At 54.9% G+C, this 18520-nt stretch overlaps 2 protein-coding genes across 2 annotated transcripts; both read right to left on the reverse strand.

Moving 5' to 3' along the window:
- Window positions 1-12442: 12442 nt before the first annotated feature.
- HOXB5 (homeobox B5) lies at window positions 12443-13945 on the reverse strand. The gene is made up of 2 exons (XM_016202330.2): window positions 13384-13945; window positions 12443-12690 (listed from the first exon to the last, which is right to left on the reverse strand). The coding sequence occupies exons 1-2, from the start codon at window positions 13943-13945 to the stop codon at window positions 12443-12445; spliced, it is 810 nt and encodes a 269-aa protein (XP_016057816.1).
- Window positions 13946-16634: 2689 nt separating this feature from the next.
- Window positions 16635-18320, reverse strand: HOXB6 (homeobox B6). The gene is made up of 2 exons (XM_016202331.1): window positions 17906-18320; window positions 16635-16894 (listed from the first exon to the last, which is right to left on the reverse strand). The coding sequence occupies exons 1-2, from the start codon at window positions 18318-18320 to the stop codon at window positions 16635-16637; spliced, it is 675 nt and encodes a 224-aa protein (XP_016057817.1).
- Between the last annotated feature and the right edge of the window lie 200 nt (window positions 18321-18520).

Here is an 18520-nt window from a genome sequence, read left to right on the forward strand (position 1 = left end):
GGCCCAGAAATTTTCCAGTTCTCCTACTTTCCACGTGTTCTTCGTTTGGGATGTGGTTTGAATGCTTTGATTTTATTTCGTTTTGTTCTGATTTTGAGATCTGGGAGCAGGAAAAGGCACTGCGGGTCCTTCGTTGGAATTACAAGGTTTTCAGTTCTCTTTCTCTTCTTTTAGAGAGAACTAGAAGCCGCGGGTCTGGCAAAGAGACGCAAACCTCGCAGCACTGCGCAACTCTCCGCGATGGCGCATGAATTATGAGATGTAAACATTAGCTAAACACAAAAGGAGGAAGGGTCATCCTGAGGCTGCGGCAAGTCAGAATCAGGCCCTTCTGGGTGCCCTCCTGCCCCTCCCATCCCCCCAGGACTTTTTTTTTTAAGAAAAACAAAACCCCAATGGGCTCCTCCAGTGACCCTTGCAGCCTTTAGTTTGCGATCAAACGAATATCTATATATTTTTCAAGGCGCCTCTTAGCAAAGCGAGGGGGGAAAGGCGGCTGGGTGTGAAGGGGGTGTCATAAAAGTCCTTTTGGAAAAATTCAATGGTAAAATGAGGGAGAAACAGCTGTAAAGAAAAATGCTGGGAGACCAAGCAGATGGGGCCCCGGATATTTAATGACGGGCAATTCCGTTTACAACCTGAGAAAAAGATCAAAGGCGTTTCATTTCCGAATGAAGGGCAATGAAGAACCATAAAAGATGCAGCCAGATGATATTCCGGTCCCTCCCAACCTCCCAAACCTCCTGGGGCCAGAAACCGAGGATAATCCCTGAAGTGTGAAGAGGAACCCCATTTCCCCACCTCCCTAGCCCCAGGCAGGCTCCCTCTCTTTCTCTCTCTAAACTTGCTCATTCTGCCACCTGCTAATGTTGCTGACAGTGGGACCCAAATGGGAATCTGGGGAATCTGGGGTTTCCAAACGAATTTCCTGAGGCTTCCAGTAACCACCAAATTTACTAAACTGGAAGACTGGGAGCTGAGCTGGAGGGAACTGAGTCCTAGACTGTGAAAACTGATGGCCTACCCAGGGTAAGGTAAAGAGTGCAAAGAAGCAACCTCCTCCCCACCCAGACTCCCTACCCATCTCCCTAGGTCTGAAAAATACTTGTATCCCTAGCGAACAAGTCCAAATAATATCAATTTCATTAACAAATACAGCAATAACACAAAAAATGACCCTTGAACCACCATGCTCCAGAAGTCTCTGCCCATCCCCAGTCCTGGGACCCTTGCAGGTGGGTAAGAGGAGAGCTCCCATCTGCCAGCAACTAGGTCCAGAGACCCTCTTTTCTATCCCAAATCTAGATTGCTAATGTTGGTCTCCAGGCCTGATTTCTAATACCAACACTCTCCCACACAGGCTGGACTCACATATATTTGAAAAATCACACACACATATACACAATTCTATTGTAATTATCTTAATCTCAGACCCCAATCTGGGCATCGGGGAGACTGAAGTCTGGCCCTGGGTTCATTGACAAAATGTGTAAGTAGGACCCCCACCAGGCCCCCAATGTCAAGCAAGGACCTTTCCAAGTCTTGTCAAAGGCCACTAAGTCTGGAGACGCACAACCCGTTCCAACTGTTCAGGCCCCTCCCCCACCCCATACCTCCTCCTCCACTCTCTAGCTCTCTGAAACCCGTCCAACTCCCCAGCTTTTCAAAATTATGAGAGGGTCGCTGAGCTGGCCACCGGGCCTCTCTGCTGCTCTACACTTCACAAGGGATGTGGCCCAGGTGCCCAGAACACCCCAGAAGAAAGGGATGGGAGGCAGAGCCACTGAGGGGCTGGGTATGGCTGATCCTAGGGACAGAGCGCGGAAATTTTCTCCTCCGTGTGCTGGGAGCCGCCACCTGCCCATGCCACCCATCCCACCGAAGTGCCGCACCTTCCACCCCAGCCGAGTCCCGCCGCGATGGGTGGAGGGCAAGGTTTATCAGCGATTCCCAAGATGGGTTTCACCAGAACAGGAGTCTGCCTCTCTCCTCCATTCCCAGAATACGAACATGAGTACAATAATAAAAAAGTAATAATAAGAAGAAAGGGACAGAGCTACGCGCGCGAGCCTGAGCCACCTCCCCTGCGCTCCAGAGGTGGCTCGCTGGCTCGCCGGCCGCCCTCTCCCAGCAGCCACAGGTTGCTAGAGTGACCTCTCGCTGCTCGGCGCCCCTCCGCTGCGGTCCCCGGTCGTGCCCAGCCAGCGCGGAATCATCTACCTTTTGTCGGCAGGGTGGGAGGGACAGAACGAGGGAGCGAAACCAAAGGGCCAAGGAGGCGAGCCCCAGCCGCCGGCGCAGCACACCGGCCGCGCGCAGTGGAGGCCCCGAGCGAGCGGGCAGAGTACTCACGGGGCGGCTCCCCAACCTCCAGGCCATCGACCCTCCCGAGACCGCTCGGCACCAGCTGAGCTCGCTCCTGTCCACTATTGTGTGTCGGGAAAACAGAACCGCGGCTGTGGGCAGAGGAGCTCTAGGCCCCCTTGGAGGCCGGAACAAGACTTTTTTTTTTTTTTTTTTTAGTGTGTTTTTGTTTTTGAAGCGCAAGTTTTCGTATTAATCTCATACTTTGGCAGTCTTTGTTAAACAGCGAGGAGCGTCACGAGGCTCTCGAACATTTTAATAATTTTTAGACGCTGTGACCTGCGGTTCACCCCTCTCCAGGCCTCCCCCACAAGCAGGCAGTTACTATAATACAGTCGCACAGTTCGCTAGGTCATATTGAATTTTGCCCAAGTCATTACTTGGGCGAAAAATGACAAAGCAGGGTTTTAGTTCACCTCATCCTGTCCAGCTCACTTTTTGCCAGAACCTTCCCTTTCCTTCAGCCAAACCCCCATCTCAAAAACGTCCCATCTGGATAGGACTCGGCGTGCCCGGCCTCCACTTTAATATTCTGTCATTCCTATATTTTTGCCAGCTCTGGTTCCCAGCAAAGAGGAAGAGGGTAAGATTCCTGGGGGTTCCCTCTGTGGCCTGTGAAGAAGGCTGGCACCTGGAGAAGTGGAAATGTGGCCTTGGTGATCTGTGTCCCAGAGAGCAGGCGGGAGACAGAGCCCCCTTCCCTACTGCCTCCCCTATAAATGGCTGAATTTGGCAGGGCCTGTATCCCAACTCCACTGCAAACCCAATCTGCTTTATGTGATCCCCCAATCTCAGAAATAGCCCCAATTTCTGCCAAAACTTTGGAGGCTCCAGAGGCACAGGAATGACCCCTTCACCTGGGGGTGGGGGTGAGATTTGGCCCATAGACTAGTAAGTTTGGGAAAGACAGAAATGCACTGGTCCAACTGGGGACCTGGCTTTCAGAGGCTCTAATTCTTCCTTAAAAACAAAACAATATCCTCCCAGCCCACCTTTTTTTTTAAAAAAACCACTTCTCATCTATACAGTAATTCCTTTGCCTACCCCCCAACACCACCACAAGGAGATTCAAGGGCAAATCAAAGAGGTGTCAAAAATATTCAGAGATTTTCTTTGTTTTATCCTTCTAGGATTAGGATCCGGTGGACTGCCAACAACACATTTCCCCTTTCTGTAGCCTCCAAGGGACCCACAAAGGCAGGTCAGGTAACTCCCCCTCCATCCAGTTCAAGTCTAGGAGGAGTGTTTGCAGGGTGGTATCCCCCTAGTACTGGGAGGTTGGAGGAGAGAGTCCCAAGGCACCCAGCTTGGCCTGGCATGGCAGAGGACTCTCCTTCTCCATCCTGATGCACCCTCCAGCCCAGGACTTTGGGCTGCTCCAATCTATCCTACAGTGCCATAAATTTGCTTACATTATATCCTGGAATGGAGGAGAAGGAGATTAAGGGGTAACAAAAGGAGACAGATTTTTCCAGTTCAGGCTTTTACCTCTACCTCCTTTGGACCCCAGGAATTCCTTCCTGGCTTGACTCCCCAGAGAAACTTGCCTGGAGGCTGAGTAGAAATGGGGACCCACACCCAGTTGATTTAGTAAAAAAAAAAAACACCCAAAAACCAGGATCAAATCTATTTGAAATTTTACATTCAACCATTGTCTCTTCTGGCTGTATTTCAAAAGGCATCTTTATGAAAACTCTCAGGTTATCTCTATTCTGGCAGGACAAATACCCACAGTGCACCTCCTATATTGAAAACTTAGAAGAGAATATGATGACTTCTCATAAAGGAACAAACAGTCATTTAAAGACCCAAAATAGGCATATGCCCTGGTATTATAATTACAAAGTCTCTAAGCATTTTACTTATGAGCTAAGCTTAATGCATCGATTCAAGGTTCATTTCAGGTCGCCTGTTTCAACTCCATTTAAAAAGCTCTCTGTGAGACCATTCAGTGTTTTTCCTTCTCATTTCCCCCTCCCTCCTCCAAATAGGAAGAGAGGGATTCTGGATGAGCATACAAGTAGAGGTTTGGGAAAGTGAGAGAATTCGTAAGCTAAACTTCTTTCAGTATTCAGGTTCTTAAGTCCAGGCAATTTGGAAAGAGGGATGGGCATTTAGAAATCTTCCAGTATTGGCCCATGGTCATGGATTCCAGCTGCCTGGACCCAGCCTAGGGAAGGTCAAACCCTGCCTGAAAAACAGGCCTGCCAGGGGAGAGAGGGGGTTTGAGGGGCCAGCTGTTTTGGCCCCTTTAGGGTAAGGGGGGGGCTGACCTTGCTGGGACTTAGGCCTTCACCTTGGCAGCCTTTCTCGGCTCCACCAAACCTCCTGCAAGGACGTATGGGTAATTGGATTTTTAAAATGAGTGTTTCTGAGTAGGTTTTAATTAAATTTTATATGGTGACTCAAAGGTTATCTTTGGGAGAGAAAATTGCGCTGCGGATTCGCCATACCCTGAGCGCTCTTTTGTACAGCTCCCCACTCCACTAGCGCGTTTGTTGTTGTTGTTTTGGTTTGAGGGGTTTTTTTTGCGGGTTTTTTTTTTTTCTGAGAAGTGTTTCGTCCTTCCTCAGTTTCTCCTCCCCCTGACATCTGCCTCTCCCTCCCCAGCTCGGTCTTCCACTCCCCCACCCCCCAGCCCACAGGCCTTCCTTACCTCCAGCATCCCTCGCTCGCTTTCTTCTCTCTGCCCGCACACAGCCTCCTCCCCTCTCCCACCCCGCCCCCGCCGCTAGACGCCGCCGCCGCCTGCTCACGCACGCGGTAAACTTTTGACCCTCCAACTTTGCGACCCCTCCGGCAATAACACTGGCCTCACGGCCCAGGGTCTCATTCTGCCGCTCTGGCTGCAGAAACCCCAGTGCAAATCGCCTTCCCTGCCCCTCCCCCTCCCCCCACCACACACACACACACACACACACACACACACACACACACACACACACACACACACACACACACTAGGGGCTTTAGATCGGGGAAGAGGAGTCTTTTGATTATTAAATAACTCCTTGGGAAAAGATGCCAACCCTACTCCCCGCATTCACCCCACTTCCCGCATTTTCACCGATCTCTTGTTAGGATGCCCGGAAGAGCTTTTGATGACCCACTCCTCTCCATTCCTGTCCCCCAGAGTGGGGTCAGTTGCTGGCCAGGAGACGTATGGGGAGCCGTAGAATGGTCTGACTTAAAGAAGGGTATTTCTGGGGTGAAAAGTGGAGAGAGCTTGGAGCAAGGGTTTCTTGGGAGAGGAGGAGACGGCAGTCCCCAAAAGGCTAGAAAGAGAGCTCAGTATCCAGGCCACGGGAGGCCCAGCGGGCTCCGGGCCACCTTGCGCTGCCGCTCGCTGGCGCCTCCGAGGCCTCAGCCTGGCTGTGAACTTGGTCTAAGGCGGACTCTACTGGCAGCTCGGGGACGTTACAGCCTCTGCCTCTCGGCCAGCGCAGCGGCCGCGCAGGCGACCTGCGCTCTTTTGGTTTCCCTTGCGCCCAAATATTTCGTCCCATGCTCCTCACCTCTCACAAGCAAGAGTTTCATTCCTCTTTCCCTAGGGACGCATGTGAGTCGGAAAACAGAAAAGAGAGAGCAAGTTAGAGAGACACACCCGGAGAGGAAGGTGAAAATGGAACAAGACTGCAGAAACTCTGGGAGATAGAATTATCCTCCCTGCTGCCTCCAATTCCCCCAGATGAGATGTTCCCACTTGCTGGGACTCTCCCTCCACTTCTCCCCTAAATGTTGTTTTCCAAGCTGAATCCCCTCCTTTCCACCTGACCTGCATCATCTCTTGGCTAAGCAAGCCCGACTGGGCATGGCACCTTTCCTTCCCAGAAGCATTCATCTCTAGGACACAGGGCTCCGAGGTTCAGCAACCCCTGCCACCAAAGCGGGGCCCCAAGCTCGAGCTGGAGCTGGAGGCAGCAGCCAAGGCCACAGCCTTGGGGGATCAGCCCGAATCCACTCAAAGCGAGGCCAGAGCACAGCCCGGCAGCCTGGGAGCATTTCCAAAGAGAAGCTAGAGGATGCTGCAGAGAGTGCATTTTCCCTCCAAGGGGAAAGAAAGTTAGGGAGAGAAGGGACAGGACAGAGGACACCTAAAATAGAGAAAAGGAAGAGAAATGAGAGGAAGAGAGATTAAAACTTGGGAAGGTGGTGATATTCAGGTCAGGCAAATCCGGAATTGCCTGACGTTCAGATCCTCTCCAGTCTCCTAAATCCCCCATTTCCTCTTGGAACCCAAAATCTAGGTCTCAGTAAATTCTCCAAAATGAAAGAACGTAAAATCCACCTGAACCTGTGGGCATGCCCCTGCCCCGGCCCGCCCGTAGCCGTGGAGGTAGCGAGGCACCCGCGGCTAATGTATGCGGCAGCGGCTGGCAGCCCCAACTAGGCCGGCGCTCCGGCCCGTCTGCTGACCTCTGCGTGATCCCGGACTCTATGAATTATTGATGAGATATGAGCGTTGATTTCCCCTTTCAGGATGCAAACTCCATTATATTGTTAAAATGGCGATTTAATCGTTGAGAATAGCTTTGGTGTGGGTTTTTTCCCCCAACTCATTTGCGCCTCCTTCCTTTTCATTTAACTCTCTTAATTAAATCCTTTAACAGATTTTAATCACTTTTTGGAGGGAGGGGTAAGAGGAAGGGGTAGGCCATCACTACCGCCACCACCAAACACTAAAACAAAACAAGCTTCCAAACCAGAAAAAGCTTCTACCTTGGGGAAGTTGAAAGGAAGGTGGGGAGGGGCATTAACCCCTCTATAAAGGTCGAGCTGAGATCATTTACCAAAAGATCCATCCATCCGAGGACTGGGCACCCTAACTCTGACTAGGAAAAGTCGGTGGGGCCTACGGGGTGTTTAATTCCACCCCCTCCCCTAGAAGATTTGGTGTGGGGTCCAACTGAAGAGACTAGGTCTCACTTATCCCTGTTGAGAAGTGCAGTGACTGAGCCTGGGGAAGGCCAGATAATTCTTGTGGGGACTAACTCTTCAATCTGGGCCCCAGGAACACTTAGAGGGATTTGTCCCTACTCCTTAAGGGGCCCCTATTTCTCCCCTCCCCCTCCTCGGTTTCCAGGCGGTGTCTGGGTTAATTAATATGGATGTGTAACAGCGCTGCAGCAATCGATAAGTCCTGCTGTGGGCAGATCCCAGCCTGAAATCCGATTACTCCTAGAATCTCCCAAAATGGAGAGAGTGACCAGTGCGCTCTCCCCTAACGGAAGGGAGAAGGGAGAGGTTTTAGCCAGCCCTGTCCTCCTTGGTTGGCCCAGGTCATCCCCAGGCTGAGAAGGCAGGAGCCTTCTCCTTTCGGTCCTGGAAGGGACTGAGTTTGGGGGATTGTGGGGCAGGCTGGGCTGTCTTGTCCCTTTCTCCAAATCCTCAGCCTTCTGCCCCAGCAACCAGACCTGAGGAATAAAGGAACCAGGCCCTGAAAGGAGCTTCCAACTTAGATCTCCTCCCTACACCCTGCCCCACCAGTCCCCAGTGAATACCTTCTCACAGCCAGGGAAGGGTTAAGTGTCCCCGCTTCAGTTATGGAGAGGAAGCCAATGAAATATTGGCCCTCAGAACTCCAGGCCCGGCTGGCTTTCCTGTTTACACTTCTTTATACTTCCTCCCACCCCGTGGCCACGGAGAAACAACACAAAACAAAACAAACAAAAAAAAACCACAACCAAATAAAACAAAACAATCAAATTGTCTACTGAGTGATGGTCAGGCTGGCCTCCAAGGGGAAAGGGAAACTTCAGCCTCAAAGTCCTGCTGCCGCCTCCTCCACCCTGCCCCAGGTTGAGAGTGCTCCTGCCCGTTGGCTGGGAGGCCGGGCGCAAGGATCTGGCCAGATGGTACAAGCCTGAAGCTCAGAAAGTTGAAGCCTGGACCCAGAGGAAGCGGGTGAGAGAGGAGGGAGAGAAAAGTCCGAGAGAGACCTGGAGAATGTCTTGAGGAAGGTGGGAGGAAAGGGTGCCGGTCTGGGGCAGAGGACAGAGTTCCTTTGTACCAGAGATCTCTTCTCACCTCTCATCTCTTCCCCAAACACTTCCTTGTTGGGGTTCATGGGAGACTGTTACCCAGAGAGCCTGAAGTGGGGAAGAGGAAAGCCCAGCTAAGGCGTCTTCTCCAGCATAGAACAGAAGACCCTCCAAGGGTTTCGGCCTCAGCGGAAATGGGCAACGCCGCCTGCTCAGGGCTGCTCTTTGCCATTCCGGAAAATCTGCAGATGTCCTTGGGCCGCAGGCCCCACACACTCTTTATCAGAATTTGCAGAACTGACATGGGAGGGGACAAAAAAATCTTCAGGGACAAGTCTGGTGGTCTGGGGTTTCTGAGAGAGGGAAGCCAGGTTCGCAATAGGATGGGGCTTCCCAGGAGCCCCCAGGTCGGATTCTGCCTCTGCTGCAGCTTCCCCTGCACCTCACTCAACTCATTTGCCTTGTCCAAAGTGGAAGCCTGTGGAAGCCATGACTGCAACATTTATTAGTATTTGATATGGTGCTGGGAGTCTTTTGGGAGAAGAGCCTCCTTTCCAAGGTCTACAAATGCCCCATCATTCTTGGGAAGATGTGTCTTCAAGTCAGGGTGAGGACCCCAAGCCCTCTGTCCTCTTTGCTCTCACAGTCTGTAAGTCAGGCCTGTGCAGGGATTGAAGAGCTCGGGGAACAGAGGGTGGCTGCATAAGAAAGAGGACAGAGGGAGAGAGTGGGAATGTCCTTTAATGGGAAGTGGAGGGAATCTTGTGACCCTCTCCTTGTCCCAAAGATCAGAAGCCCCTTAATGGGCCACATGTCCGATTCCATGCACTATCCACAGGAATCAGAAAGCTGAAGCAAGAGCTGGTGGGCTGGCAAAAGCTGGAGTGACAGGGTGGTTGACCCAATAGTCTCAAAATTGGGGGGTAAATTTGGTGGAGAAAAAGCCTCTGATTTTTAGAAGGGTGACTTATCCTTGGAAAATAAGAAGCCTCCGAGGGTCAAATAATGAAATCCCTCTGGTCTGTGGTGCCACAAAACAAAGGGGCTTCTAAGGGTCTGGTAGAGAGAGAAAAGGAAAGGAAAGAGAGCACCTTTTCAATTTTCTTTCCCAGCTCCTGAGTCCCTTTTTGTCCCTACCGACAGTTGGGGTCTACTTTCTTGAGCAATTTTTATTTATGGGAAGGATTTCCAGGGACCTACTTAAGCACCTAACCCCTCTAGGAAGGGGAAAAGCTCTCCCCTTCCACCCACTGCTGACCAGGAATTAGGTTTTGGATTTGAGGGGATTGCCCCCCCTCTGTCCGCTCCCCACTCTGACCTTAGGACTTTACTTAGAGTCAAGCAGAGGGTTGACTTGGAACCAACAGACTGAAATGGGGTGCAAAATCGCCATGCTCCGCATCCTGGGTAACCCTGATGAGGCTATGGAGAATCGGACGTACCCCTTTTATGGGGCTCAAAGATCTGAGAGCCAGAGAATGTTTCAGTGCAAGGCAGCCCACAGCAGCTGCATTAGCCTTCCCAGTGCTTTTTCTCAGCTCAGATGTATACAGATAAAAGTGCCCAGCGGCGCGCCCCCAACACACCCCTAACAAATGAACGTCATAAAGTTTCTTTCCTGGGGGTGGGGAGATGTCTGTCTGAAGATATCCAGCAGTGAAGTGGCCCCCACAAGGGGCCCTTCTTTCAGCAGTACACACCCCTTCTTCTTACCACCTAAATTTCCAAGGCCACTGAAGGAACCCACGCAAGCCCTTTTCCCCACAAAGAGTCAGACGCTATTGCAAATAAAAACCAGGTGCCTCAACCACTGAGGCCTTATTGAACTGAGTGCCCCCCACCCCCACTTCAGATACCCAGTTTGTCAGATCTTGGTGCAAAAAGCAGACTAAATTTCTCCCACGTATCCTACAGACCTACCAGACGCAAGATTTCCTTCCCCAGTTCCAAGCGCCAAAATTGCAAGGAGAAAAACCGAAAGCTGGAAGCCACTTACTGCGGGAGTGCTGGGCCTCGGCTGCCGCCACTGCCTTCTGGGCTGGGAGAGAGCCCTCACCTACCTCTGCCCCCTTCCCCACCACAGCGAGCAGTTAAAGTGTCACTTAACATTCTGGAGAATGTGAAATATACCGCGCGGTGTCAACTCCCCAAAACCATAAAACTAACTTTATGGACCTCACGTGACTTTCTCGAGCCAGTGAGGGGTATCTGTCTGACTTCTCCGCGATTTTTACGATCTAACTTCGAGATAAAACCCCTATCCATTTGACATCTAAATGTCATAGCGACTTTTGGGATAGTTTGCTATGGACAAAGGGGGACAAAGTCAAGGGGTGAGAGGGAAGGAGGGCCCAGTAGAGCCTCCACGACCCTCAGCTGCCTCCTCACCAGCTTCCCCTCCCCCACAAGTCCTGTAAGAAGTTGGGCCAAGCTGGAAGGGATGTGCGGGTAAGTGTTCAGACTTGACTCTTGCGCTCAGGGTGGAGGCTGACTTGGATGGAGGAGGACTGGGCCCTGGCCCTGGTCCAATCTGACTGAAGGGGGAACCAGGGGTCTTCCAGGAGGGACCCTTAACACCTAATCAAGAGGGAAGGTCAGTTAGGCCCCTGGAGAGAGAGAGCCCTTGATAAGTGCAGAGAAGACTGAGGGTGAGAGGAAACCTTTGAAATCCAGCTGACTTTTTTTTTTCCTTAATGGGTGGCAGAACTGAATTAGGATTTGGAGCACGGGACGGCGGGGCTGGGTACCCCAGTACCACCCCCAACTGGCCAGGAGCCTCCTGCTCAGGACTTAGGCCCAAATTACTTTCCCTGAAGAGGTTTCCAGAGGCTTTTCTGGCCAACTGGTGGAAGGCCAGGGTAAAGCCCAGCTCCGCCTTTCCTTGCCCCAGCCCCACGTGGGGTTTCTGGGCCTCTCAGTGCCCCAGGCATGCAGGCCTGTCCCGGCCCAAGCACCGCTGACCAAGCCAGTGACTTAGGTGGTTGAAAGGGGCTGCTGATGAGCATCCTGTTTTCCTTTCCCTACTCCCCAGACCTATCAAGAATGTCTAGGGTGTGCCCAGTGATGGGAGATGCAGGCCCCCCCCTCCCCCAGAGAAAAGACAAGTGGAAGGGCAATGGAGTAGGGGAAACATTTATTTGACTTTAAGGAAAGCTACAAACAAATACGAAAGCGAATCACTGAGACAGGCCCGGCAAAGACAGATTTCACATGTAGCACAGCATCCACTCGCTCACTACAAATAGTCTTGGAAGCGAAATGGATGGGGGGAAGGAGGTGGGTCTGACCCAGACTATCCCCATATTTACAAGCTTTGGGACCTCTACACCAGACCCATGGATCCACAGAGGAATACACAGACATTTTACACCGAGGATTATTTTGTTTCCGTACACTCCCAGATCAGGCCTTGTGGGGCCTACCCAGGCGGCAGGAACTCAAATCTCACTATATGCCTTCCCTCTTCTCAACATCACCCCTTCGGTCCTCCCTGGCCCCTTCCCACCACCCCAGGACCAAGCCACTAAGAGACTTGGGCCTGGGGATTGGAGAGGGAGGAGGAAGTGGTGGGCGGAAAGAGACACAGTCATGGACTCCATCTCCGAGGCCAGCTCAGCTGGGCCCGGGCACTGCGGCACCATCCCACCTCAACTGCTGCCCCTTAGAGAAGTTTCAAGCTGAAACTCAAAAAACAGCGACCATCCTTTTATAAATAAGTTAGAAGAACAAGATGGGGAGGGGAAAGTTCACATTAAACATGCGAGTTTCTTTTCTTCCTGGGGGAAGGAGTGCAACCACAGACACGAACATTCAGAAACACTGGTGGATTTGGGGTGAGAGGAGGGGAGCAAGGAGCATGGAGGGAAAATAATAATTATCATTATTATTAACAATAATAACAAGATTAACCAGTCCAGGAGAGAGGGAGCCACAGGAAGATCTAAGACCAAACGAAAAATCGTAACACAAGGCTGGGACGAGGCAGGCTCGTGGGATCCAGTCCCCAGCGGGCGGCGGCAGCGCGGGGAGGCTCGGAGGGACCCGGGGCTGGGGGCGGCGAGGGCTCTTGGGGCCGCCCAGGACTCCTTCCGGAGGACTCAGGGCTGGAAGGCGCTGCCGGCTGTAGCCAGGCTCATACTTTTCAGTTTGTTATCTTTCTTCCACTTCATGCGCCGGTTCTGGAACCAGATCTTGATCTGGCGCTCGGACAGGCAGAGCGCGTGGGCGATCTCGATGCGCCGCCGCCGCGTCAGGTAGCGGTTGAAGTGGAACTCCTTCTCCAGCTCCAGGGTCTGGTAGCGGGTGTAGGCGGTCCGGGCCCGTTTTCCGTCAGGCCCGGTCATATCTGGAACAGACAGGGTAGAGCCACACGAGGCAACGTTATTCCGGTTAAGGGAGGGGGCCCTGGAAGGGAGGGGGGCGTGGAGCAGGACCCAGGCGTCCCCGGCCACCGGCTCACTGCAGCTCCAATCCTCCCGGCTCCAGAGGCCCCCCGAATCCAAGCTGGCTTTCTGCACCCCCTTCTCCTGCAGCCCCCACTTCTGCCGGCAGCGAGGCGCCCGGCTTTGTCTCGGGCTCCCTCCCTGTGCCTCACCCTTCGCTGGGCTCAGGCGGCCGCTGGCCCCGGGAGGGAGGCGAGCGGCTGCACTTTTGCCCTGGAAAGCTCCTCTGACTACTCCCCCCTCCTTTCCTAGGGACAGTCTCAGAATTTCGGGGGGTCAGCAGGACCCTTCCCCGCCTTACATAAACCCCATCTTTCATCCGAAAGCTAGTACAGCTGGGCGAATTAAACCTAAACCGAGTCTGCGAACAAATTATTAAAAATACTCCTCCTCAGCCGCCCCCCCCCCCCCAAGCTAAACACCTTCTTTGGCTCTGTCCCCGGAGCTGTGAGGACTCTTTTAGAGACTTCTGCCTCTCTGGAAAAAAATAAATCTATATTTGAGGAAAAGCCAACCTCTCCTCACCCTCCCCCCAAACGCAGAGAAGGGACACCGAGAAGACAAAAAAAAAAAAAAAGGGAGAGAGCGAGGATTACCATGGCTGATGTGAAGCTTTCTCATCCAGGGAAATATCTGCGGAGTCTGCCCCTCGGGCGCGGCTGTGGAGGTGGCCATGGGCTCTGGCTGCGCCCGCGCCAGGCTCGGGCTGCTCAGCTGGCTCGCCGCTTCCTCAGGCTCCGAGGACGCGCTGGCCTCGTCTATTTCGGTGAAATTGGCGCTGGAGCTGGCCGGGGTCGCCTGGTCGGAGGGGGACGAGGCGGAGGGCTTGGCGCCGTGGCTGTCGCCGTTGGTGCAGGGCAGGGACTCGGGCGAAGACAGGGAGCAGCTCGACGCCGCTGGCCTGAAGCGGGGCTCCTGGGCGGGCGCGGGGAAGGCGCGCGAGCTCTCGCCCACCGCCCCAAAGTGGCTGGAGGAGGCCGAGGAGCGGTTGACGCTGAGGTCCATCCCATTGTAATTGTAGCCGTAAGAGCCGGTGTGCATGGCAGCGGGATCCCTGTAAGAGCCGCTCAGAGAGCTGCCACTGCCATAATTTAGCAACTGATAGTCCGGGCCATTTGGATAACGCCCCGAGAAGGAGTTTACAAAGTACGAGCTCATTTGGGTGATTTTGGAGGGCTTGATTTGTGGATCGTGGTCGTTATAACCCTGTGCTTCACGATTTATGATGTATTAATGAATTATAGCGATGCACTGTACTTCGTTTTGCTATGTATGCGGCCAAATATGGGGGGGGGGTTGGAAGGCGGATGGGGGGGCGTTAGGGAATCACGTGCTTTTGTTGACCAGTCGTAAATTCTCGCTGATGACCTCAAGAGGTAATTCATGCTCTATGGTTACAAATAATGACGATCCGAGAATCGTTAGGGCCGATTCAATGCGAGCCTCGGAGAGAGGGGGAAAAGGGAGAAGGGGGAGAAACTGGGAGAAGGTCGGCGGCGGCCTCTGAGCAGAGCGCGCCACCTCCCGGCGATCGGCGGGAGCGCGGGCCGCAGACCGCCATGGCGGCGAAGGCTGGCTGCTCCCCGGCCGGCTCCCGGCAAAAGCCGGACGAGAGAGCGACCCGGCCTAGAGCCGCCCGCAGGGTCGAGTCTTTTAGAGGAGGGACCCGGTCGAGCCTTTACTCACTTTCTCGGGAGTGTGGTTACTTCTATGTGTGTTCTTCTCTCTGTCATTATGATTTTAACTCTGGATGAGATGATCAAACATTGAGCTGCTTTTCCCTCACTCGGGTTTTGCAAGTCTCCGAGTAGGGCGCGGAAATGGGAGAGAAGGTTGGCAGATAGATGTGAAAAGCAATTACCGACACGGAGCCCCCCCCTCCCCCCCTACACACCAGCTCGGCCTGGCCTGCTTCCTAAGGGGCTGCTGTGGCCCATCAACAGCGCTCAGGCCGAGCGGGCAGGGCTGGGCCGCGGGTTGGAAGGAAAAACTTTCGCTTCTCCTGTGTCCCTTGGAAGTTGGGAATCCTCTTCTTGACCTCCTTCCCATCCTTAGCCCAGCCTGGGGAATGGCAGAGCAGGACAGGGACCCCAGAGGAGGCGCATGGCTGGGGCTAAGCGGCCTGGCTGTGGGGGAAAGGCGGCGGCGACCGCCTCGGCGGCGTCTGGGATCTGGGTGGAAACGAGGTTTTCAAGAGTTCTGGATGGAGGCAGGAGCCTCTCGCCTCCTCACCAGATGCCCACTATTGCATCGGGAGGGCCCGCTCCCGGCCCCTCGCTGGTGTCTGGGTAGTTTCTGAATGTGCCCGGGGGGGGGGGGGGGCCCACGCCTTCCCGGGAAGGGGGTTCCGTGGACCGGCGGCACCTTGCTGAGCGCGCTGGGCGGCCAGAGACCGCTGCAGCTGGGCCCCTTCTGCCGAGCGGCTATTTTCTTTAAAAATAAAAAAAGAGAGAGAAAGGAAGAAGGAAGACGGGAAAACAGCGCCCGCAGCTTGCCGCCTGGGCGCGGGTGGGGGTGGGAGAGAATGGGTCGTTTCTGGTAGATTGGATGAGACCAAACTGCCCCATAACCTGGCCTCCTGCCCTCAGGTCTCCAAGGAAGGAGAAAGTCTGCCCTTCCACCGGCGCCTGCCGATGGCTTCGCATTCCCCTACTTGTCACTGAACTCCTACTTGAGGCAGGAAAAGGCGCCTGGAGCTTTCAGCTGCAGGCGAGGAGATACCCTGTGCGACCCTCATTTGGTCTCCGGAGCCACAAGCCAGGAGCCGAGGGCCAAGGCCAGCAGAGATCAGGCCATGTGGGCAGGGCAAAGGCCACGGCCCCTGCAAGCAGGAACACCGAAAAGCGAGAGACCAAAGACTGGAGACCCTCCTGGCTCAGTCTCTACGGGGGTTCAGGCTAGGGGGCCTCGATGGTGCCCCTCCTGCCACAGACAAACGAGGGAAAGCTAGAAAATACAAGGGAAACGGCCCTTCTGTGTCCCCCAGGTCTGCACCTAGAGAGGCCATTCGGAGCCTCAGCACCGGCCAGGCGCAGCGCTGGAGACTGCGAGGGTCGGCTCCAGCCTTTATCTCAACTGTAACTTCCAAGTCAAGTCAGGCCCACTGGGGCCCACCAGGCTCCAGCCTTTGCTTGGGAGTTTCCCCCTCACAGGGACCTCAGGGTGGCGGTGGGGGTGGGGGAGTGGCAGGGAGGAGCACAGGTGACCGAGCCGTGAGTTTTTACGTCTTTATTATTATCATCATTATTAATAATATTAATATTATTACCGAAGTATTTCACGTCCAGAGCTAAGACAAGACTACAAACACAACACATAGAAAATTAATAAAATAGAACTTTGTTTTCTTCTCAGGCTCCTCTTCTTACTTCTAGGTAGTATGTGCTCCTTCCAGTGGCTTTGGGGAGGGGGGTGGTGGGCCAGAGGTCTGGGGTCAGGGAGTCTTCAAGGCCCCCCGCGGAGGGGACTGTGAAGCTACCATTGAACCGTGCACGGGGAACATGGACGAAATGAGATGCGACACGGACAAGAGTGTTTTGCTTTGCTTCCAGGAAACAGCGAGTGGGTCTGGTCCTCAGTCTCACGGGGGGAGCCTGATCTGGCTGCGGCGGGTTCCGCGGGCGTGGAGAGGGCACGAGGAGTGCGGGGCGGGCCCAGGCAGCGCAGCCTTCCGGCACCGGCCAGAGCTCTGCGGGCGGGGGCGACCAGGAAGGCCCCGGGCCCCGTGCGTCCCGTGCTGGAGGGCAGGTCCCCAGGCTCCCCCGCCCGCAGAGCCTTCTGGAGCTCTCGGATGCCCTCGGCTCTCCCACAGGCCTCTCCCTTCGCGCCCCCTCCCTTCCCAGCGCCTTCATTCCGCCGGTTTTTCTTCTTCCTCCTCTGCACTGAGCTGAGACGCGCTGAGCAGTTTGCTCTCCTTTTTCCACTTCATGCGCCGGTTCTGGAACCAGATCTTGATCTGCCGCTCGGTCAGGCACAGGGCGTGCGCGATCTCGATGCGCCGCCGCCGCGTCAGGTAGCGGTTGTAATGAAACTCCTTCTCCAGCTCCAGGGTCTGGTAGCGCGTGTAGGTCTGGCGGCCGCGCCGGCCGCTGGGCCCAAAGGAGGAACCTGTTACGCAGAGAGGAGATGCTGAGGCCTGGGGTCACCAAGGCCAGAGCCCCTTTCCCACTCGACCCTCAAACATGGACTCCAGCCTGTCCCGGGATGCCCTTCACTCTCCGGTTCCCTGCAGCGCCCCCTCCAGATTCCCTCGGGGCCTCCTCGGCCGGAGCCTCCAATCTAGACTTTCCGTGGGGGATGGGAGGAGCAGTTTAAAATTCCCACCTGAGCCTAGGGGGAGGGGCTGGGGAAAAGACGGACCAGGTGTATCTCTTCCTAGCTGCATCTTTTCTTTTCATACATCCAGCTCCCCCACCACCGGGTGATAGATTCCAGCCCTTAATCCCTAATGACGTGGATCGATCCATAGTCGGCATTAACAGCTCCTCACTTTCGTGTCCCGCTAATGGACATCAATTTGGGACTTAAGGCCGACAAATAATCCACCCTGAGACCCAGGCGCCTGCTTCTCCCACTCTCCCCCTCCGCCTGCTCCCACTCTTTTCCTTCCCCTTATTCTCCCTCCCCCCTCTGACTACCGCCCTTTCCTGGCGCATCTTTCCCCAGCCCCCCACCCCCCAGGGAAACAGTCCGGGACAGACTCCACTCTCCCTCGCTAGCGTCACACCGCCCCCCTTCCCGTGACGCACTCGGTTTTTAATGGAACAGCCTTGAGGTGGGGGGCCCGAGCAGGACTGGGGGCGCAAGGGAAAGCCAAGCCCGTGGCTGCGACCCCTGACCCGCCGCAATCCCGGATTGGCCTTGAGCCCCAGAGAGCCCACTCGCTTCCCTGGCTCAGAGTGCCGCCGGGACTTTGCAAACTTTGTAACTCCTGCGGGTGAGAGGACAGAGCGGGAGACCCGGTACAGGCGCCCCACCTTCCCTTCGATCCTAACTGAGATGCCCAGCCTGCCCCCAGTGAGAGAACCGGGGCTGGCGGGGGGGGGGGGGGGGGTCACTAGTTCTGTCTCCCGGGGTGGGTGCCCGCAGGGATCTCGGCGACGGTGGAGTCTCACTCACTGTTGCACGAATTCATCCGCTGCATCCAGGGGTAGACGGGCGTGGAGCACTTCTGCTCTTCAGGCTCGCCGAACACGCTCTTGTCCTGCGCACAGTCGGACTTCCGCGGCTCGGGGTGGAAGGGGGGCGGCTCGTCCGCCCCGGAGAGCGCGCAGGCCGACTCCTTCTCGCGGTAGAAGGCCGGTGCCGGGCCATAGTCGCAGGGCGCCGCTCGGCCGTAGCCGCCGCCCGCCGGCGGGTAATAAGAAGAGGCAGCAAAGCCCTTGTCCTGGCCGGGCCCGGGCCCATAGGGCGCGGGGTAGTGCCTCAGCGGGTCCGCATAGCCGGAGGAGTAGAGCGGGAGCTGGCCCAGGAAGGACTCCTGCCCGCTGGCCAGAGTGACGGGGAAGGTGGAGTTCACGAAATAGGAACTCATTGGGAGGGAGGCGCGCACGGCCGCTGCTGCTCCGCCGGGTTTATGATTTGTTGTGTTTTATAGTCCGAGCGCCGCGCCTATTAGTAGTATATCTGAGATTGGGTTTTAGCTGAGGGGGGATGGCGAGGTGCCAGTGAGGGCCAGAAGGAAATACAACCATCTGATCCAACACTGACCAATGGCAGAGGCAGGAATTGTCA

Source organism: Miniopterus natalensis, chromosome 17 (assembly GCF_054644295.1).
Source record: "Miniopterus natalensis isolate mMinNat1 chromosome 17, mMinNat1.hap1, whole genome shotgun sequence".
Classification (NCBI taxonomy): Eukaryota; Metazoa; Chordata; class Mammalia; order Chiroptera; family Miniopteridae; genus Miniopterus; species Miniopterus natalensis.